Raw genomic sequence first — 20,625 nt, forward strand, 5'->3', positions numbered from 1 at the left:
CCCAGGAGGGGCATGCCTGTAGCCCTAGGCTGGGAGGGCCAGCCAGTTCTCCTGGGCTTGGGGCTTGCACCCAGGCCTGGGCAGGCTGCCGGATCCCTCTCCCAGCCCCTGCTGCAGTGCAAGGCCGGGGCCATCTTGGGAAGCTGCAGTGTGTGCTCCGGGTGAGCCGTCCTGGCCAGGGCTGAGGCCACTCCAGTACAGCAACCACAGGAGGCCAGAGGGCAGGGCCACAGCAAGGGGCAGGCACCCCAGGGGGCTCTCAGGGCTGCCTGTGGATGGAACATAAGGCGTATCAGCCCCCACCGGGAGCCCCCAATGGTCCCCTCCAGCCTGGAAAACCCCTCCCTGTGGGTGGGAATGCCAGTGAGGAGGTATGGTTCTCCAGAGCCGCCTTCTGCTGTTGGGCTGAGGAGCAGGCTATAAGGCAGCAAGGGTGAGGCCCGCCCAGAATACTCAGATGTCACTGAGGGCAGAGAATGAACAGAGGGCCCAAGGCGAGAGAAGGGGAGCACAGCAGCGCCCCCTACGGCAGCCTAGCTGAGGGGTGGTGGTAGAGGGGTGCTGTACCAGAGCTGGGGACCTCGGCCACGTCCCCGGTTAGGTCTGCAGAGGGGGCAAGCTGGAGGGCCAGTGGGGTGGTGCTGGGGGGGCGAAGGGTGGAGTGGCCAGGCTTGAGGCGACTGGCCAGGCCCGATTCAAGCCCCAGTTCTCCCAGGGCTGAGATGTTGAGGCTGCGCAGCCATGAGCTGATGGTTGGGTGACTGCGTGCCTTCCGCAGGTCCCCCACGTTCTGGCCCAGCAGTGTGGTCACATTGTCCAGGCTCAGGCTCTGCGGGAGGGAGAGGGATGTTCGCCCATGGACATGTCCATCCATGAATTGTCCACCATGGGCCATGTCTGCCCATGGACCGAGTCTGCCCATGGACCGTGTCTGCCCGTGGACCGTGTCTGCCTATGGGATGTGTCTGCCCGTGGGCCGTGTCTGCCCATGGACTGTGTCTGCCTGGGGGCCGTGTCTGCCCATGGACCATGTTGGCCCAGGGACCATGTCTGCCTGTGGGACTGTGTCTGGTGAGGGAGCCTTTGGGAACAGCCTCACCAGGCAGTGGGCACCAGGGAGGGCCTTAGAGATGGCCTGGAGCCCCCACATATGTACCCCTGCCCTGGAGGGCTGGAATCTGGAACTCCCAGCAGCCTTCGCCCACCTGTAGCACATGGGGGTTCAGGTTGGTGAAGGTGTCGATGTCCATGGAGACGTTGGCCTGTGCCAGATGCTGCAGCTCCTCCACCGGGGCACCACCTACAGGCAGCACAGGTGGGGCAGGGCACCCCGGGAAGTAGAGGCATGAAGGAGAGCACCCCAGGTTGGCACAGGTGAGAGGGGTGGGCACCCTGTGTTGGCACAGGTGGTGGGGCAGGGCACCCTAGGCAGTGCAGGGAGGGGCCGTGGCCTCACCGAGGTAGGGGCGCATGAAGCGGTAGTAGGCGTCAGTGGTCTGGGTGCTGCGGAAGGCCTCCTGGGCCTTGGCGAACAGCACGTTCTTGCGGCTCTGAGGGCAGGAGGAGATGTCCAGGGCCCCGGCCAGCCTGGGGAAGGAAGAGGAGGCTGTGGCAGGCTGGGGCGACCCCAGACCACAGCCTTTGCAGGTGTGGCCAAGCAGGGGTGAGTGGGGTAAGCCATAGAGAGCAGGGGCGCCCTGAGGTGGAGGGTCAGTTCTTACAGGAAGAGGCCGTGATTTAGGACAGAGGCAGAGGTTGGAGCAGTGACCGGAAATGCTGGGTTCAGAGAGGGCTTGGCCCAGGACACCCAGGACACCTGGCACACCTGGCAGGGCTGTCACCTGCGTGAGGCAGTGTGTGTGTTTGGGGGGGAGTGTCTCTGGCTGTGAGGGAAAAATCTGCCTGTGGTTGGGACACTCGGTTTGTGGTGCTTGGTCATGCCTGCAACGGTCTGGCTCAAGGGCACCCACCCTGTTTCCCCCGGAGGCTCACCGGAACTCCGAGGGCTGGATGGCCTGGATCTGCCGGGGGCTCATCCAGCAGAGGCGGGAGCCCCCAATGGCCACGAGCAGGGCTCCGGTGAGGGTGCCGTTGTGGTCCAGGAACTTTTGCAGGAGGGCCTGGGAGGGGTGGGGCCAGCAGGTGGATGGGTGGGGCCAGACGGACGCGGGGCGGGGTCAGCAGGTGGGTGGGAGGGGCCGGGGCGGTCGGAGCGGTGGCCCTCACCTCGGTCTGGTTGTCCAGTGCCACGTCGGAGGCCAGGAGGGCCACGAGTGTGTCCATGGACGTAATGTTCCACTGACCGATCTCAGCACAGGAGTACAGGTAGACTAGCGAGGCCACACGCGGCAGCTGCTCCTCGGGGAGGCCGCGTGGATATACCTGCGGGGGCGGGGGCGGCACCATGAGTCCAGGGACCCCCACCTGAGTCCGGCCCCGCCGCCCCCCGCCCCACCCCGGCCGCCCCCCCCACCTGCCCCAGCTTGTTCTTGACCACGCGCTGGCACTCAGCGGGCAGCGGGTGCTGCAGCAGAGGGTCCAGGTTGGCCCTGAGCACCCGCGGCCCCAGGCAGGATTCCAGCTGTCCACAGTCGTAGCGCACCAGGAAGAGGTCGTCCCGCAGGGTCGCTGCAGTGATGTCACCGCGCACGCAGCGTCTCCCTGTGCAGGGACAGACCATCTCCCTGAGCTGGGTGCTGGGTGCAGATGTCACCGAACCCAGCGCTCAGCACCCAGAACTCAGCACCAAGAATCCATCACTCAACCTCAGCCAAGGAACCTCAAGTCCATAGGGCCTCCGCTGGGAACTACCCACACCCCTGTTCTACACTGCCCCTCCCTGTGTCCTGCTCTGACCCTCTGTCCTGCCCTGCCCCCACGTCTCTGTCCCCTGCCCCTGTGTCTCTGTCCCTCTGTTCCATCCGGCCCCTGTGCTATCTCCTCCCTCTGCACCGGTGGACACGCCATGGCCACACTGACCTGTGCCCCGCTTGGGTCGAGAGGACCTGGCCTTGGCCTCGAGGAAGTCGTTGACGAAGCGCTGGGCATCTGACTGGCTGAGTTGTCCCTCCCGGTAGGCGGCCACCATGCTGCCAAAGAAGTCCAGGCCCACGGCCTGGGGGGACACTGGGTATTCCATCAAGGTCTGCGGGCTCAGCGTACCCCCTCCCGTCCAAGACACAGACCCTGGGGCAGGTGAGGGCCGAGGACTGGGGTCAGCCTTACCTCCCGCACTTGCACCCACAGGCTGGGGCTGATGTAGGTGGCCAGGGGACCAAGAGCCTGTAGCCCCTCAAGGCTCCAAGATTCTGGGGGCCTGGGGTGAAGGTTGAGCGGGTTGGTATCTGAGGGGCCCTCCGGCCTGCCCTGTGGCTGCCCCCAGCCCTCAGCCCCCTCCTCCCAGGCTGTGCCCCTGGATGCAGTCCACCCACCCCAGGGCCGTCCTCCCACTGGCCAGCAGCTGGTTGAAGGCGGCCTGCTGGGCCGACGTGAGCCGGTGGCAGCGACGCAGGTTCTGCAGCACGTGGGGGTCTGCAGTCCTGATGCTGGTCGCATCCATGTCACACACCAGGGCCCCCAGGAGCTGCAGGTCAGAGGCGCTGAGCTCTGGGTGGGACCCTCCCTGTAGGCAGCAGGCCGAGGTCAGAGGTCAGCACAGCCCAGACCTGCCCACTGCCCATTGCTCCATCACCACCCAAGCCTACCAGGCAGGCCAGAGCCTCACGCTGCAGAGCCGCCCGCTGGTCCGGCAGGTTGGCCAGCAGCTCCGGGTCCCCCTGGGCAGCGCGGCCAGTGAAGTTCCGGCACTGATCTTCTCCCACCTGCGAGAGGCTACGGGACATGGCCAGGAGGTGCTGGAGGGGGTCCTGGGATTCCAGGGGGCTCAGCCCTGGGCTAGGCTCCAGGGGGCCTCCAGAATCCAGGGAGGTCCCCAGACTCAGGGGGCACTCCACCATGGGCCTGGCTATGGGAGCCCCCAGACTCGGGGTAACCCCTGGCCCCTGACTCAAGGTGACCTCTGGCCCCTGATTGGGGGTGACTTCAAGATGCCCTCAGCCCCTGACTCGGGGTCCCCCTGCCCTTGACTCAGGGTCACCCCACCCTCTGACTTGGGGTGACTCCCAAGTCCTGACTCGGGGTGCCCCCTGGGCCCCGGTGACTCACTTGTAGAAGAGCAGCAGGTTTGGGGGGTGCATCTGGAAGTCTCCCTGGAGGCCATGCAGTGCAGCCAGGTTCGCCAGGCAGCTGAGCTGGACAGGCAGGCGGTATTACTGCCTGCCCAGCGCGTGTGGATCTGGCATGCACCCCTGACCCCAGAGTTCAGCTCTGACCCTCATCGTCCTCCTCCTGCCTCAGTCCCCACAAAGAAGCCACCTCCAAATGGTTCAACCCGAAGCCTCGGCCGGGGTGGGGGGGATGGGAGATGAAGGTCCCCTGAGGCGGCAGAGACAGAGCTGTTTGCCCTGGCCCCAAAGGTGCAGGGACTGAGGTGGGTAAACAGTGCAGACCCTGGGGAGCCCCCAGCGTTCCACTGCCCCTGCCCGAGCCGTCCCCATCACAGCAGCTCAGGGACCAGCTTCCTACCAGCTGCCCGCAGATGCCGCCCACTCCATCCCAGGGATAGTAACTAGTTTCCCCGCGTGCCCTCCTGCCTCACTGTGGAACTGTGCCCCTCGGACGGAGGACACCGGCCCTGTGGGTTCCTGCCGCACCAGCCTCCTGGCAGCTGGGGTCTCCACCGAGGTGGTGGTAGTAGGTTTCCCAGCTCACAAAGTAAAGGAGGACATGGGATGAAGTTAGAAAACTCAGGGAGCGGGCCAGGGAGACTTGGCCAGCTCCAAGTACTGGGACGGGCACCTGCTTTGTCTGTGGTCCCAGGTTCTAGTCTGGTACCATTCAGGCCCCAGTGCCTGCAGAGTGACCCTCAGCACTGAGGGCAGCCCTGGAGCCCTACCCAGGGTGGACCCCAAACCAACACATCACTCCGTGGATATGTCAGGCAACCCACACAGACTACAGGACAGCAGCCCCGAATCGATGAGGCCTCCGAGGGACAGAGGGAGGGGAGGGAGTGTAGGGCAGACCAGTGGCAGGAACCAGGCACCCATGACAGTGGGAATCAGGGACCCAGGTGATAGCCAAGCTCGTGAGGGAGGGTCCCCGGCTGAGCGCAGAAACCCAGCAGGGTTTGATCACTGTATGACTGAGACTTAAACCTGAAAGCTTTGTAACTTTTCCCACAGTGATTCAATAAATAAATATAAGAAGAAAAATAAATAAATAAATAAAATTATGGAAAAAAAAAAGTAAGGTGGAGTTCACGCCCAATTCAATCAGCTAATCAGTGGCTGAATAAATAGCAGTACTCCTACATGGAAAAAAAAAAGAAAGAAAAGAAACCCAGCAGGAACTGCTCTAAGGAGAGTGGCGGGTGGTGGGGCCTGGGCCGAGCCATGTAGGGGACCCAGAGGAGAGAGCGGCCATGAATCAGACACTGCCTGTGTTCTGCGGCCGGGCCTGGCCTCTAGCTACTCTCCGGTGACCCTCCCAGGCTTCGCTCTGATAACTTCCCTCCTGGGTGTCCACACCACGTTTCTCCTGCTGCTCCCAGGCGTCTTGTGGCCTGTTATTCCTGGGGAAGGGGGCAGGGTCTGTGCCTCCTTCCTGACATGCAGTCGCTGCCTCCGTGGAAACTCAGTTTTCATTGTCCTTGTTTAAGAACAAGAACTGTCTTCCTGAAGATTTCCTCCACCCACATGGCTCATTCTTGTTTCAGTGTGTGTCCCATGTGCAGGAACACCTGGACCTTCTGTGTGCAGACCCTGTGCTCTCCTTTGCTAGCACTCAGCCTCTTCCACATGTAGTTTGAGTTCCCACGTGTGTAGCATGTTTGAGTCTTTTTCCAGTGCTGAGGCTTTGATCTGCTGTGCTCACAGTGTGTGTGTATGTGTGTGTGTGTGTGTGTGTGTATGGGTGCATGTGTATGTGGGTGTGTGTGTATGTGGGATGTGAGTGTGTGTGTGTGGGTGTGAGGGGTGGTATATGTGGGAAAGTGTGTGGGTGGGTGTGTTTATGTGTGCATGTGTGTGTATATGAGTGCATGTGTATGTGGATGCATATGTATGTGTATATATGTGTATGTGGATGCATGTGTATGTGGGTATGTGTGTATGTGGCTTAGTGTGTATGTGGCTTAGTGTGTATGTGCATGTGGGTGCATGTGTATGTGGGTTAGTGTGTATGTGTGTACATGTGTATGTGGGTGTGTGTGTATGTGGGTGTGTGTGTATGTGGGTGCATGTGTATGTGGGTTAGTGTGTATGTTTGTGTGTGGGTGCATGTATGTGTGTGTGTGGGGGTGCGGGGTCCTGTGCCTCGGACAGTCAGCTGTGTCTGAGGAGCCGGCAGCTGCTCTGTGGTGGATGCCCATGTTGCGTGGATCCTTCTGTTCTGCTGTGTCAAATGACACTCCCAGATGCCCAGTGGGCCTCCCTGGTGGCTGGCCATCCTTTCCAAGGTTTCTCAAACAAAGGGCGATGTCCTTGTTTCCACTCTGTGGCTCTCTTCTTGGAGGATGGCCCTCCCCATGGTCAGACTCCACCTTTTTTGTCCCCCTCCGCCATTTGGGCCTCTGGGATCTCCTTGGGGGCTTGTGGCTTGTGTCCTCCCTCTTTTCCTGCTGTCTGCTTTGTGATGGCTGTGGGGCCAACTTAGAGGTGCTTAGAGGGATCAAACTTGCGGCCTCACACAGGGACAAGAGCAAACAAGGCTGGGCAGGAGTTCAGAGGTGCCAGGACCACATGTAGGAAACCCCAAGAATTGACCAAAATCCTGGAACTAAGGAGTTATTATAGAAGGCCAGTATGGGGCTGGAGTGAAGTATAGCGGGGGGGGGGGGGGGGGAAGGCTCTTGCCTTGCACGCGGCCCACCTGGGTTTGATTCCCAGGGTCCTATATGGTCCCCTGTGTACCACAAGGCATGGTCCCTGAGTACAGAGCCTGGGCATCACCAGGTGTGGTCCCAAAACAAAACAAAACAAAACAAATTATAGAAAGCTGCTGTGATGTGGGTTATCACACACAAGTACATTTATTCACACATACTGTTGTGAGGCCAAGAAAGAATCTCATAGGGGCTGGAGCATTTGCCTTGCATGCGGTTGACCCGGGTTCGATTCCCAGCATTCCATATGGTCCCCTGATCACTGTCAGGAGTAATTCCTGAGTGCAAAGCCAGGAGTAACCTCTGTGCATAGCCAGGTGTGACCCCCCCAAAAAAAAACAAAGAAAGAACTTCATCTGCATCATGAGAGGCTGCACTTCAGCAAAACAAGTGGTAGGCCTAAGTTTCTGTTCCCCCCCAAAAAACATTCCTTGAAATTGTCCTTGTCCTTGGCCAAAGCTGGAAATCCCCTAGAGCCCATAACCAGTCCCATGATAAATAGGATATCTCTGGGCACAGCAGGTGGGCATGACCGATTAGCTCACAGACTTGTGAATGCTTCGTCGCAATTCTTGGGAAAACCGCCAACTGTAACCAACAACTTTGCCAACTTTGCTTACGTAACCATCCGCGATAGAATGGTCCCTGGATCTATGGTCGGGGTCCTTGTCAAGACTCCGCTGCATTGGATGAGGCTTGGACCCTAGCTCGAGCTAGCAATACAGGTTCTTTTGCTTTCGCATTTGTGGAACTGATCTCTCTGCAAACGGGAACCCCAGAGCCAGGTATAACAGAGTCACAGAGATACACGGGGAAGCACTTTCCCACACCCCAACAACGGAACCACTGAGATTCAGGACTAAAAACTCAGGATGCCAGTCATACTCGCATCGAAAGAAAGACATTGTTTGGGCTAAATCTGAGAAAGCGCGTGTTACAGCAGGAGACAATGGTGGAACTGGGACGAGGGCCTCCAGCTCAGCAATGAGGTGGGGGGTCTGCGGCCCGGAGTCGCTGTGGGCACAGGCACCCTCGGCCGGTCTGCCCCCGTCACAGGCACCAGTGATGAGGCAGCCTGGCCCGAGGGCCACAGGAGGGTCCACTCCACAGCCAGCTCATCTCTGGGCATGGAACAGGGCTGTTAGGGGCCAGAGAAGGCCACCATGGGCCGGCCAGGACGCCCGCCTCCCGCCTCAGAGACACTGAGATCGAAGGTGTAGCCACCCACCCTGAGGCAGTGCCTGGGCCTGTGGGGGCCTCAGATTCGCAACCGACTTTTAGCTTCAGTTTTACGACATGTGCACACAAACAGAACCGGCTGCAGCCCAGAGCTGCCTTTGAGAGGTGCCAAGGAGGGCGTGAGGGGAGTGGGCATGGCGCATTGCAGCGGGGAAGCACGCGTCTGCAGCTCAGCAGGTGGGGTCCCCCAGACGTGCAGGGTGGGGCTGTGGCCATGGAGGGGGCCTGGGGCTGCCACCAACCTCTTGCCGGAAACAAGAGAGGGAGGCTGGGAGGGCTCTGCAGCACCTCTACACAGTCCTAGAAACATCTCCAGCAGAAGAAGTAGAAAATGGTGGGAAGCGAGGGACCTTGGGGGCTGTTTCTGGCAGGTGAGGGGTGGGGGGTCGGGGGGTGAGACACATCAGGACTGGACCAGTTCCTGGCGCAGGGGCGGCAGTCCACCTCCTCACAGTGCAACATCGCCGCATTCCACCCCTACCTCCCCCCAGTCCTTCCGTGGAACTGCATGCCAGGCGCCCACCTACCTGCCAGGCCTTCAGGGGGACCTGCTCTGTGTCCATCCTCTTGATGAGGGCCGAGAGCTGGGCCCGGGACAGCTGACTGGCAGGCTGGCACCAGAAGCCTTGCAGGGCGGAGCTGTTGGCCCTGCATAGGGGCAGTTGGGTGAGGGGGGGTGGGGGCCCACAGCTCAAAAGAGGTGAGCGGGCAGGGTGGCCGGCCTCGTGTCACACAGGGTCTTGGTGTCCAGGCTCTCAGAGACTGAGTTCTGGGCTCCATGTCCCCCACCTCTGCATCTTGCAGGGACATGGCGAGACGCTGGGTCCTGGCCCAGCCCTGGCCCTATGATGGCTCCTGCTGGACGCGGGCAGAGAGTGGGCCCCAAGCACACATGTGTGTAGGACAGTCCCAGTTGGGGGCCTGAGACAGCAGAGAGGCCAGGACAGGAGGAGAAAACCAAGACAGGGGCCAGTGTGGAAGCTGGATGCTCAGGGCCCCCCACAGGGCTGAGTGGGATGCTGGGTGGTACCTTACCTCACCCACAGGTCGGCCTTGCTGGCATCCAGCCCTCCCTCGGAGGAGCTCTCAGCCTGGGGATCGGAGCAGTGAGCTGTGAGGGACAGCAGGAGGGCGAAGGTCGGGGCCACCAAGGCACCTGGAACAGAGCGGCAGAAGCAGTGGCCACAGCGGGCCAGCACCAGCTGGACAGGTGCTCAGGTGTGCAGTGGGGTCTGGCAAGTGAGCACGCCCAGGGCGTACACGCATGAGGGCACGCGTGGCGGGTGCATGCCCCGCGTGGTGGGCACTGCCAGGGGGCCATCCTCCGTGAGGGTCTCACCTGCTCTGGGGCCCATGCTGTGCGGACAGGGAGGCAGCTCCCGGGCAGCGGGTCCAGGAAAAGCTGTGGTGGGGACACAGAGAGATGAGGCGCGGCCCCCACCCCACCCACCGCTGGGCTCAGCGGAGGCTGCCTCAGTCTTCAGGGACAAGGCAGGCCCACAAACAAAAGGGCCAGTGGGCGGGGCCAGGCCTTTCTTATCGCAGGTCGGGGCTCCCGGGAGCAGGTTGCCAATTAACACATCTCTCCACCGTGCGTGCGTGCCCCTCGAGGTCCTTGCCTCCAGCATGGGGGCAGAGCTGGCCCACTCCTCACCCCAAGCCATAGCACCCTGCACCTCTCGCGTCCCTGAGGTGGGGCTGCCCCCAGCCCAGAGAGTACTGACCAAACAGGGGTGCTGGGGAGTATGGGTTGTCGGGGAGCCAGTCCCGGACTCAGCTCCTGTGGGCTCTAGCTGCTGCCTGCCCAGGAGGGAGATGGGAGCCACGGAGACTTGGGCTGAGCCTCCAGCCCAGGTCTAGAGCTGCACGGGGCCACCCTGCAGCTGGTCGCGCTGGGCACCCCCGCCCCCGGCCCACTCTCACCTGCACACACACGGTCTGCGTGGAAAGGCTGCTCCCACAGGGCCTGGGCGGATGCAGGGTCTCCTCCAGAGGGGCCAGAGGAACCACTGAGTGCGTCAACCCCTGCGGCTGAGCACGGGGACGCAAGGGCTGGGAGCAGTGCGGGTGCTGGGGTCCCGGCTCGCCGCCATCCTGTGCCAGCACCTGCCTGGAGGGCACCCACACCTACAATGACGCCCGCCTGGCAGACGTGCAGGGGAGGGGCCGCCGAGCCGAGACGCTGCCGTCAGTCCCTGGGGACCCCCCCTGGCACGGGCACCTGCTCCCCAGTCCCAGAAGTGGGAGGCTGAGCTCACGTGATTTGCGACCGCCCAGAGCACACACCCCCGTCCGCACTGAGGGTCCCAAGTGCCAGCACTTGCCTGGGGCTAGGAGTCAGAGACAGACAAGCGTGCATTCAAGATGCATGTCTCAGGCCTGGGCGCACATCTGCACACACGTGTGAAATATGTATCTCACTCCTGGGAGCACATCCATACACACATGCAAATATGCGTCTCAGTCCTGGGAGCACATCAGCATTCACGTGCAAACATACACATATTCTGTGTCTCAGTCCTGGCAGTACGGGGCACATACATGTAAGTGTGCATCTATGTGTAATGAGTGCACTGTGTTCATTTTGTGTATGAGTCCTGTGAGAACGTAAGTATGCATGTGTGCACACACGTGCATGTGTATTCTTGACCCAGAGAGCATGTATGTGTATGTGTGTGTATGAACACAAGTCATGGAAGCACTTACAGGTGAAAGTGTAGAACTGTGTGCACATGAATGCATGTGTTTCAGTCCTGGGAGTACACTCGTGTGCATCTGTGTGCATATGCAAGTCATGCATGTTCATCTTGGTAGCACATACACGTTCAAGCATGCACCTGTGTGCACACATACATGAGTATCCCAGTCCTGGGAGCCAGGAACACAGATGTGCTCTTATGAGATGTGTGTCCCCTGCAGGGCAGTGAAGTGGGCGACTGCAGTGAGGCTGGGGCGACTGCAGTGACGTGGGTGTGTTGGGTGTATGCTGGGGGTGTGTCTGTGCTGAATGTGTGTGTACTGTGTGTGTGCTGGGGCGGGCATGTGCTGAGGGGAGCAGCAGGACCTGTGCTAGGCTTGATACTGCACAACTGCAAGTCAGACGTCGTAGCCGTCAGTGCCTGCTGGACTGGCTGCGGCGCTGGACAAACCTCCCCATGAGGTCAGGGGTGTGCAGTAAGGTACCCACAGAAGGCTGGCTGGGTTTGAGGACAGGGTGGGGTACTCTGGAGTCCCCCAAGGCAGATGAACAACCCCTGAGATCACACAGGGGCAAGTGTCCACCTAGCAGCCCCCAGCAAGCTGTTACAGGCACGGCTCTGAAGGGCTTGTGCCCACCGGGCAGGTACTCAATCGAGGGCCATCCTGGGACCTACCCGAGTCCTGGCTAAGGGCTTGTGGTGGCTCTTTGTGGGAGACCGCCACAGGGTAGAGGGGTCCCCACACCACCAGCTGGGGGTGCAAGAGCCACGGGAGGAGGCTGCTCCCTGGGAGATTTGGGACGGCTCTCCCTGAGCCGCCATGCTCTGGGAAGCACCTGGGTGTGTCCAGGGAGAAAGACACAGCACTGGCCACTCAATGGGTGTGCAAGAGGGTGGACAGCGACCCCATGTGGCCACAGCGGGCACGTGCACTGCCCGGATGGGAGAAAGTCACTGGGCAGCTTCCTACAGCCAGGCGGACAGATGGGGACCTGACCAAGCAGAGCAGGGCCTTCCCCAGGGGCTCCTGAGATCCATGGGAGGTGTGGGCTGGCCAGGCCTGGGAAGTGTTCCCGTCTACCACTGAGTGGCTTGGGGGGAGGGTGGGTCCCAAAACACACTGATGGTACTCCACGGCTGTCACGAGTCTTTATTCCACATCTGGAGCCCAGAGAGGGTACCACCTGGGAGCAGGGATCCAGCTGGCACACCTCACAGCCGGCGGTCTGAAGGAAGGAGGCGGTCTCCGCATCTGCGGGCAGAGGACCACCTGGAGAAGCCACGTGTGAGCGCCAGAGCCCCAAGCTGAGCCAGAACAGGTGGGGTCCCAGCTTGCCTCCCCCAAGGTGACCTGGACAGCTCCAGGACTGGTTTCCCAGAGAGAGGCGGGCCGGGAAGCCCACAGCCGGCCGCCGGGCTCCCTCTGCTGGCCGGCCCGCCCCTCTGCAGTCACCGGGCCTCACTCTAAGGCTGATGAGTGGGTCCCGCCTGGGGTGGGTTCCGGGCAGTGATTCGCAGCTTCCCACACAACCCTGGCACACACTCAGTTGTCCGGCTCCAGTGTCCACTCAGCAAGCCACTGCAGGCGCGACGCTCGCTGCTCTTCGGTCTCCGGGGCCCTGGCAGGGGGTGGTGAGGGCTGGCCTGGCCGGGTGCCCTCGTCTGTGGGCTCGGGGTCAGGGGCAGCCCGCAGGGCCTCGACCAGCGAGTCCAGCGACTGCACGAGCGTGTGGGGGTGCCAGCAGGAATCGAGGGCGGGCAGGAAGGGGTCAGGCGTGCAGGCCTCCACGCGCTCGGTGGGCGTGGGGATGCGCAGGTAGAAGGCGTGCAGCATCATGCGGAAAGGACGCTCCTCGTGGCCTGCTGGCTGCCCATAGGTCAGGTCGCCCACGATGGGGTGGCCCAGAGCACTGCAGTGCACCCGCAGCTGGTGTGTTCGGCCTGAGAGGAAGGGCGTGGTCAGGCAGCCGGCCCCTGGGTCCTGCTGCAGGCCAGGCTGCAGCTGCCCAGCCCAGGGACTACTTGTTTCCACCACACCAACTGACTGGGGAACTTTGGTCAGCAAGAACCTGTGAGGTAGGCAACCCTGGGCAGTGAGGAGTGAGGCTTGGATGCTGCCAATGTACCTCGGTTTCCCTTCCTGCATAACTGGGACTCGGACCTGGGCTAGGAGGCACCGAGCAGGGTGCTGGCCTGGAGCTGTCACAGCTCTGTCCCCACTCACCTGTGAGGGGCTGCAGCAGCACCTTGGAAACTGGGTCACCTGCATACAGCCCGTGCTCCAAGACTACCAGCTCTGTGAGGCTGGGTTTCGGGTTTTCGCAGCCTGAGGTAAAGGAGGTGGACACTGTGTCCTGCGGACTGACGAGTGGGGGGGCAGCATTCTCCCCAACTCGCTCTGAGCCTGGGTGCACCCAGGCATCCTGCAGGCCAGCCCGAGGCCCCGCCCACGCCCCACCCACTACGGGGCCAGGCCCCCCCCCCCCAAGCTCTTTCCTCGGGTGGGGTCTTGGGCCACAGCTCGCGGTGCCCAGGGGTTACTCTGGGCAGGTTCGGGAGACCACTGGGTGCCAGTGTGGGCCCGCGCCTGGCACTGTGGCTACGCACCCTCGGTGCCCTCGATGCACATGGTATGCGCCCGGCCCTCGGTGCTGCTCCTGCCGATGGCACAGCTGATGGTCACCTGGCTGTCCCGGATGTGTCCCCGCACCTACGGGGAAGGGGACACGAGGTCCTGCCGGGCCCCTCGGTGGGGAACCCTGCCCAGGAGGCCCGGCTTACCAGAGCCAGGTAGGCCTTGGTGACTCGCCGCTCCTTGAAGCACCGGTACGCGCTGGCCGCGGCCGCCTTGTTGAGGGCCACGCAGAGCGCGCCGCTGGTGGAGAAGTCCAGCTGGTGGCAGAACCTGGCGAGGGCAGAAGGTGAGAGGCGGCGGGCGGGCAGCGCCCGGCCCCCCACGGGCCCCCGCGCACCGGAACCCGTAGAAGGTGTCCGGGTCGGCCAGCTCGGGGAAGCGGTGCCGCAGCTGCTTCTGCACGGTCAGGGTGTCGCGCCACGCCCGGCTGTCGATGCGCACGTCCCAGTGCTTGCTGACCACCAGGAAGTCGCGGCTGCGGTACACCACAGCCAGGTTCTCCACGCTGCCCGGCTCCATGGCGGGGGGGAAGCGCGGACCCTGCCGCACCGCCCGCCTGCCCGCCGGAAGCCCCCGGCCGCCTCGCCCCCGCGCCCCCCGCCTAGCGTCCCCGCGTCCCGGACTCGCCGCTGGGCCCGAGCCGCGCCGCTGGGCCCCGCCCTCGCCGCGGACGGGCGGGACCGCCGGCCAATGGCAGCCCTCCGCGGAGGCCCCGCCCCCCTCGCGCCGCGCAGGCCAATGGCCGGGCACGCCGGGCACGCGGGGCGCCGCCTGGCGCGGGGCGCGGGGCGGGGCGGCGGCGGCGCGGGAGCTTCGGAGCGCGCGGCCATGGAAGTGTCCGCGGACTGGCCGGCGCTGCCCGGCGCCGAGGACGACTTCCACAGCCGGTTCGCGGCCGAGCTCGAGGTGCTGGCCGAGCTCGAAGGTACGCGGCGGGGCGGGCGGGCGCGAGCGCGGCGCCGCGGGGTGCCGAGGCCCGTCTCCCGCAGGGTCGGCGGCCCCCGCGCCCGCCCGGCAGCCGCGACCCCAGAGGAAGCCTTCGCCGCAGACCGCGTCGCCGGGAAGCGGCCCCGTTCGCCGGGCGCGCGGCGGGAGAGCCCCCTGCCCCGCGGTGCGTCCGCGGTGGGCCCGGCGGGGCGGGGCGGGCAGCCCGGACGGGCCCCTTCCTCTCCTGTGTCTCCGTAGCACCGCAGGCCAAGAGGCCGAGGCTCGAGGTGGTCAAGAGACTGGACTTCCAGGACAGTTTGGAGACGGAGGACCTGAGCCCGGACATCACCCCGCCCCCGAGTCCCAGAGCCCTTGCCCAGCAGGGCCGCGACGGGTGCGTGCCTAGGCCCAGGGGTGTCCGGGCCTGGGGCTGGGACTGGTTCCTGGACTGCCGAGAGTCGCAGGAGCGGGGTCCTGAGGCTGCCTGCTTGGTTTGCAGGCTCCAGGGTGCCCGCAACCCTGTACTGAGAAGACCCCCAGTCCTGGAGGACTACATCAGCGTGACGTCCACTGCTGGCCACCGGGCCTTCCTGCTGCTACGGCCAGACCCCATGGGCATGGGCACTCAGGTGGGAGCTGCCAGCCACCCACGGGAGGGGCTTGGCACTGCCCAGCAAGGGGCCTAGTTGAAGTCTCTTTTTTTCTCGTCCACCTGGGAGTTGTCCCATCCCAGTGTGTCCCCCCACCACCAGCCCCCGTTACCCAGGGTCCTTCTCCACCTCTGCCTGCTAATGCAGGGCACCCCACACCCTCGAGCGGTCCGGAGGTGACTGTCACCTCTCCCCACAGGGACCTCGCCTGGATGTCCCGTGGCGTGGCTCTGGCCAACTGGGCCTTTTGGGGGTGGCCTTTGCCTCCCTGAAGGAGCAGGTGGACAAAGAGGTATCAGGGAGGGAGCTGGGGAGGGAGGGCGTGTGGGGGAGGGGACTGCAGGGCGGGACAGCAGGGTGTGTTCGGCCATGGCTTTTGCCTGGCCTGACCGCGTGTGCTCTTTCCATAGCGGCAACAGAAGCTGCTGGCAGAGGCTTCGCAGCTTTCAGACACATTGGGCAGGTGAGGCATGAGCTGTCCACCCATCCTCATCCTGGTTTCTGCACCAGCCCCATAGGGCTGAGCGTTGTGGTTGGGGGCGGGAGGCGGGGAGAGAGGTTCTCTGAGGCTCAAGGTGAGATGCCTTCAGCCTTAGGGCAGAGCTGGAGGAGGAAGCTCCAGAGGAGGAACCTGCAGATCCTGGGGACACAGAGCAGCACTGCCTGTGGGTGGACGCATTCGCCCCCAAGCGCTACACAGAACTGCTCAGTGATGATGTGAGGCCCCGCCCCTCTGACTTCCTAGGTGGGGGGAGCTCTTGGTCTGCGGGCAGTGGGGTAGGAGGGCGAGAGGACCTGGCCCTGTTAAACGTGGCCTCGTGTCCTTAGGGGCCAGGCCAGGTGATGGCGGCCCACCCACCCCACCCCACCCACCCCCAGCCTCCAGGGCAGCTTGGCCTGGGTGGTGGGTGCCGGGAATCGGTGCCCCCTCAGCGGCCCCCTCTTGCAGTTTACCAACCGCTGCCTCCTCAAGTGGCTGAAGCTGTGGGACCCGGTGGTCTTTGGCCGAGACAGGCCTGCCCGGAAACCCAGGCCCACTGGGGAGCCTGCCCGGGCCAGCAAGGAGGCCCCAGGTGCCACAGGCAGGTGGAAGAGCCATGATCAGGCCCTGGAGGAGATGCTGGAGGCTGAGCTGGAGCCAAGTGGTCGGCCGCGGCAGAAGGTATGCCCCACTGGGTGGTGCGGGGCCCAGGACTTGCCCCTACCCTTCCCCTCATGGCCCCTGGGCCAGTTCTTTTCTGGGGACTGCTGGTGCTTGTCCTGTGGTAGCCTTCTGCCTTGGTTGTAGGTGGCACTGCTGTGCGGACCCCCTGGGCTGGGCAAGACCACCTTGGCACATGTGATCGCTCGGCACGCAGGGTACTGCGTGGTGGAGATGAACGCCAGGTGAGCATGCAGTCAGCAGGGAGCCCGGCAATTTGGGGACTGACCGGCGCTCCTCACACCCCTGCCGACCCTATGGCACAGTGACGACCGAAGCCCTGAGGCCTTCCGCACACGCATCGAGGCAGCTACACAGATGGAGTCGGTGCTGGGCAGCGGCGGAAAACCCAACTGTCTGCTTATTGATGAGATCGACGGCGCCCCCACGGTGGGCCAGGGGATGGGTCGTGCAGGGACTCCCGCTGTGGGGGCTGTGGGGTCTCACTGCCTCCACACGACCCACAGGCCGCCATCCTAGTTCTCCTGGGTGTGCTGGACCGCAAGGGCCCACCAGAGGCGGAGCCTGGGGCCGCAGCCGGGACTGCAGGAGCAGGGCGGCGTCGCAGGGCAGAGGGCGGGCTCCTGATGAGGCCCATCATCTGCATTTGCAATGACCAGTGAGTGGGCCAGAGCGGGAGGCCGGGTTGGGGGCAGGGGTGTGGGAGGGCTTCAGCGGTTTCATGTCCTGCTTGCAGGTTTGCACCCTCCCTGCGGCCACTGAGGCAGCAGGCCTTCCTGCTCCAGTTCCCACCTACGCTGCCCTCCCGGCTGGTGCAGCGACTCCAGGAGGTTAGTGGGGGCCCCCATGGGCGGGCTGGGGCACCACTTCTGCCTGGCCCCATCTGCTCCGGTGAGCCTCCCCCAGTCAACCAAGGGTGTGGGGCCTGACCGCCAGTTTAGCCACTGGTCCTGCTGGCCTGGGGCAGGTGCCGAGGTCAGTCCCCTGGAACAGGGTGGCAGCCCCTGTACCCAGGTCTGGGAGAGCTGAGTGGGCTCTCGGGGGTTGCCCTCCTGCAGATAGCCTTGCGACAGGGCATGCTGGCTGACCCTGGTGCCCTGGCTGCCCTCTGCGAGAAGACGGACAATGACATTCGTGCCTGCATCAACACACTGCAGGTGGACTGGGTGGGGCGGGGGGTGGGGCTTGAGAGCAGGGGTTGTTGCCACTTAGGGGAGTGGAGTGGGATGTGAGGGGACTGGGAGAGCGGGTGTTGGGGGTGGGGAGCTGGATGAGGGTGCAGTAGGGTGTGGGCTGGCGGGGCCAGCTGTCTCACACCCCACCCTGGTTCCAGTTTCTGCACGGGCGAGGCCAGCGGGCACTCAGTGTGCGGGCAGTGCAGGCCACACAGGTGGGCCTCAAGGACCAGCGCCGGGGGCTCTTCTCTGTGTGGCAGGAGGTCTTCCAGCTGCCACGGGCACAGAGGTAGGTGGGTGTTGCCTGCCCCTTCAGAGCTCAGCTTACCCCCGGCAGGTCACTTGGGACCCACTGCAGCTGTAACCCTCCCCACAGGCGTCCCGTGGGCCAGGACTTGGCCTTGCCCATTCACACGCCATGCGGGGACCCCCATGGGGCCCAGCCACTCACAACTGTGGCCGAGCAGCGGTTCCACCACGTCCTGCGTTTGGCTGCCAGTGCAGGCGAGCACGACAAGGTGGTCCAGGTACCACTGTCCCTGGGGCAGGTTGGGTGCCAGGAGGTGATGGTTTTGCCTTTGGGGCAGTTCTGAGCTGGAGACAGGCTTGGAGGGCCGGGAGGAGACCTGTGCTGTGGGGCAGGGCCCGGGTGAGAGGCTGTGTCCCTGCCCGCCTGCCCGCTGATCTCCCTTCCTAGGCCGATTAGGGTGTAGGTGGGCAGCTGGGAGTCTCCAAATCCAGGTCATGGATGGCTGGGAGTTTTGGAGAAAGGAGCTCCTGGCCGCAGGTGTGAGGGCCGGGGCGTAACTCTGGGTAGCAGGGGTGAAGCTGGAGCAGGACTCCCTGGCCAACGGGTGGGCGTGGCTGTAGGGCTCGGCACGTCCTTCCAGGGCTGCCTTTTGTTTGTTTGGGGCCATCGGGGTGATGTTTAGGGGTGACTCCTGGCTCTGCAGTCACACTTGGGGGGTAACGGGGGACCATATGGGGTGCCGGGGATGTCAATCAAGTCGGTCACATGCAGGCCAAGCGCCCTCCCTGTGTAATACCACTCCGGTCCCCAGGGTCTTTTTGACAATTTCCTGCGCATGCGGCTCCGGGGCCCTGGCCTGGGTACAGTGTGTGCTGCCCTGGACTGGCTGGCCTTCGATGACCTGCTGCAGCGAGCAGCACTGCACGGCCAGAGCTTCCAGCTGCTGCGCTACCCCCCCTTCCTGCCCGTCGCTTTCCACGTGCTCTTCGCCTCCAGCCACGCGCCCAGGATCACCTTCCCCAGTAGCCAGCAGGAGGTGCGTGCGCAGCCCAGGCTCTGCGGTCACCCTGTCGGGCTCTGGCCTCCCACTCATGGCCACCTCACCCTTTACCCAGGCCCAGAGCCGGACAGCCCGGACACAGAACCTGATCCAGACGCTGGTATCGGGCATCGTGCCAAGTACCCGCAGCTGGGCCATGCCACAGACCCTGGTGCTGGACACACTCTGTCTGCTCTTAGACATACTGGCGCCTAGACTGCGTCCTGTGAGTGGCGGCTAGGGGTGGGGTTGCTCCCAACAGGGCTGCCATGGTGCTCAGCCACCCGCTGTGCCACAGGTAAGCACGCAGCTGTTTAGCACACGTGAGAAGGAGCAGCTGGCCAGCCTTGTGGGCACCATGCTGGCCTATAGCCTCACCTACCGCCAGGAACGCACACCCGAGGGGCAGTATGTGTACCGGCTGGAGCCGTGAGTCTGCATGGGGCACTGGCTGCCCGGATCCGAGAGCCCTGCAGCTTCCGCCTCAGTGCCCCGGGGGCCCGCTCCCCTGAGTGCCTGCACTGCCTGGGGTGCCTCTGTTCCTGGGTGGGATCAGGGAGAGGGGCGTGGTGACCAAGGGCTGCTCTGGGCTCACTGTGCTGTCTCACTGGTATAGGAACGTGGAGGAGGTCTGCCGCTTCCCGGAGCTGCCTGTTCGCAAGCCACTCACCTATCAGGCCAAGCAGCTCATCGCCCGCGAGGTTGAGGTGGAAAAGATGCGGCGGGCAGAGGCCCGGGCCAGGGCCAGCGTCCAGGTCAGCCCCTGGCCACGTTCCCCAGAGCAGGCCTGTCCCTGCTCTGGCTCCGCCCCTCAGTCCTCATGGCCCTCCCGCCCTGCAGGTGAGCGGGGGTGTCCCAGGAGCAGAGAACGTGCTGGACAGCGCGAGGGAAAAAGGGGTGCCGTCCCCTGTTGGCCTCAGCCGCGAGCCTCGTTTGGAACAGCGGCTGGAATGCATCCTGCAGAGAGCAGCCCTGGAGGAGCAGGTGTGGGGGCCCGTGGAGTGAGGGGGCTGGGCTGGCGGGGGCAGGGCTGTCCCCTCTGCCCTGACCCACCTTGTACCCTGTAGCCCGAGAGGGACTTCTTCGGTCGTGTCATCATCAAGAGAACTGCCCCCCTGCGCGCAGGTGTGTGTGGGCAGTGGGGGGTGGAGAGGCAAGGACAGAGCAGCCACTGACCGTGTGTCCCCCACAGAGGACTCGGCCCCTGAGACAGAGTCAGCAGAGCAACGCATGGGCACAGCTGTGGGCCGTAGTGACGTCTGGTTCCGCTTCAAGGAGGGGGTGTCCAACGCTGTGCGACGCAGCCTGTATATCAGGGACCTGCTGTAGCCCGGACCCAGGGCAGACACGCAGGGCCAGCCTGCACCCCAGTTACCACGGACACCTACTCGGGGCCCAGACCTGCACCCCGGGTCTGTGGCGGACACTCGGGCCAGTCTGCACCCCAGGTCTGGCGGACACTCAGGTCCAGGCTGGGAGTCTGGAGCTCCAGTTGGCCCCAGCATTACTGTCTGCTAGAAAAACACACAGAGCCGCTGCCTTTTAGAGTCTTTATAAAGCACCCGGCAGGAAGTGCCTCCAGCCGGCTGGGCTTCACAGGATCGAGCACTTGCCCTTCTCCACCCATGGGTTGTTCTTCATCAGGTCGGGGTTCAGGAAGGGGTCCTTGGGGATCCCGTCCTCGATCCACTTGAGGAGCCTGTGAGGGAGGGGGGGTGAGCAGGGGCTGCGGGCCTGGCCCCACGGGGTGGGCTGGGGACACTCACTCCGGGATGGATTTTGATGACATCTCCCTCTTGAAGGCGAGCTGGTACTTGAGACTCTCCACCTCCTTCTGCATGCGGGCTTCGTCCCACTCTTCCGTGGGGTCCGCTGCCTCCGGGGCCGCCAGCTTGGGGCGCAGATG

General features: G+C 63.7%; 3 protein-coding genes across 3 annotated transcripts; 1 reads left to right on the top strand and 2 right to left on the bottom strand.

The window, feature by feature from the left end:
- Positions 1-24: 24 nt before the first annotated feature.
- Positions 25-9,615, bottom strand: LOC130042855 (mesothelin-like protein). Its single transcript, XM_056135101.1, has 15 exons — positions 9,522-9,615; positions 9,218-9,338; positions 8,710-8,830; positions 4,165-4,250; positions 3,705-3,831; positions 3,432-3,622; positions 3,226-3,316; positions 2,980-3,115; positions 2,474-2,661; positions 2,227-2,382; positions 1,993-2,120; positions 1,457-1,587; positions 1,206-1,300; positions 568-829; positions 25-269 (listed from the first exon to the last, which is right to left on the bottom strand). The coding sequence occupies exons 1-15, from the start codon at positions 9,535-9,537 to the stop codon at positions 25-27; spliced, it is 2,094 nt and encodes a 697-aa protein (XP_055991076.1). The 5' UTR covers positions 9,538-9,615.
- A 2,530-nt stretch (positions 9,616-12,145) lies between these two features.
- RPUSD1 (RNA pseudouridine synthase domain containing 1) lies at positions 12,146-14,107 on the bottom strand. The gene is made up of 5 exons (XM_056135198.1): positions 13,854-14,107; positions 13,663-13,786; positions 13,489-13,591; positions 13,106-13,207; positions 12,146-12,822 (listed from the first exon to the last, which is right to left on the bottom strand). Exons 1-5 carry the CDS (start codon positions 14,033-14,035, stop codon positions 12,425-12,427), a joined length of 909 nt encoding a protein of 302 aa, XP_055991173.1. The 5' UTR covers positions 14,036-14,107; the 3' UTR covers positions 12,146-12,424.
- Positions 14,108-14,343: 236 nt separating this feature from the next.
- On the top strand, positions 14,344-20,049 carry CHTF18 (chromosome transmission fidelity factor 18). Its single transcript, XM_056135201.1, has 21 exons — positions 14,344-14,441; positions 14,702-14,837; positions 14,943-15,072; positions 15,293-15,385; positions 15,504-15,556; positions 15,684-15,810; positions 16,043-16,255; positions 16,382-16,479; positions 16,561-16,684; positions 16,762-16,913; positions 16,992-17,085; positions 17,314-17,412; positions 17,589-17,719; positions 17,807-17,957; positions 18,492-18,716; positions 18,796-18,945; positions 19,018-19,148; positions 19,336-19,474; positions 19,560-19,703; positions 19,787-19,844; positions 19,912-20,049. Exons 1-21 carry the CDS (start codon positions 14,345-14,347, stop codon positions 20,046-20,048), a joined length of 2,682 nt encoding a protein of 893 aa, XP_055991176.1. The 5' UTR covers position 14,344; the 3' UTR covers position 20,049.
- The last annotated feature ends 576 nt before the right edge of the window (positions 20,050-20,625 follow it).

This window comes from Sorex fumeus, unplaced genomic scaffold, assembly GCF_029834395.1.
Source record: "Sorex fumeus unplaced genomic scaffold, SorFum_2.1 ptg000110l, whole genome shotgun sequence".
NCBI lineage: Eukaryota > Metazoa > Chordata > Mammalia > Eulipotyphla > Soricidae > Sorex > Sorex fumeus.

What these genes read in the sequence shown, in the direction of transcription:
- LOC130042855 (XM_056135101.1), bottom strand. An exon ending in TGAACCCCCATGTGCTACAG is followed by an intron (nt 830 to 1,205) that starts GTGGGCGAAGGC and finishes TCCCTCCCGCAG; the next exon opens with AGCCTGAGCCTGGACAATGT. An exon ending in GGCCGAGGTCCCCAGCTCTG is followed by an intron (nt 270 to 567) that starts GTACAGCACCCC and finishes TTCCATCCACAG; the next exon opens with GCAGCCCTGAGAGCCCCCTG.
- RPUSD1 (XM_056135198.1), bottom strand. Translation starts at nt 14,035, where the DNA reads ATGGAGCCGGGCAGCGTGGAGAACCTGGCTGTGGTGTACCGCAGCCGC. An exon ending in GACACCTTCTACGGGTTCCG is followed by an intron (nt 13,787 to 13,853) that starts GTGCGCGGGGGC and finishes TGCCCTCGCCAG; the next exon opens with GTTCTGCCACCAGCTGGACT. An exon ending in CCAAGGCCTACCTGGCTCTG is followed by an intron (nt 13,592 to 13,662) that starts GTAAGCCGGGCC and finishes CCTTCCCCGTAG; the next exon opens with GTGCGGGGACACATCCGGGA.
- CHTF18 (XM_056135201.1), top strand. Translation starts at nt 14,345, where the DNA reads ATGGAAGTGTCCGCGGACTGGCCGGCGCTGCCCGGCGCCGAGGACGAC. An exon ending in CAGAACTGCTCAGTGATGAT is followed by an intron (nt 15,811 to 16,042) that starts GTGAGGCCCCGC and finishes CCCCTCTTGCAG; the next exon opens with TTTACCAACCGCTGCCTCCT. An exon ending in TATGTGTACCGGCTGGAGCC is followed by an intron (nt 19,149 to 19,335) that starts GTGAGTCTGCAT and finishes TCACTGGTATAG; the next exon opens with GAACGTGGAGGAGGTCTGCC.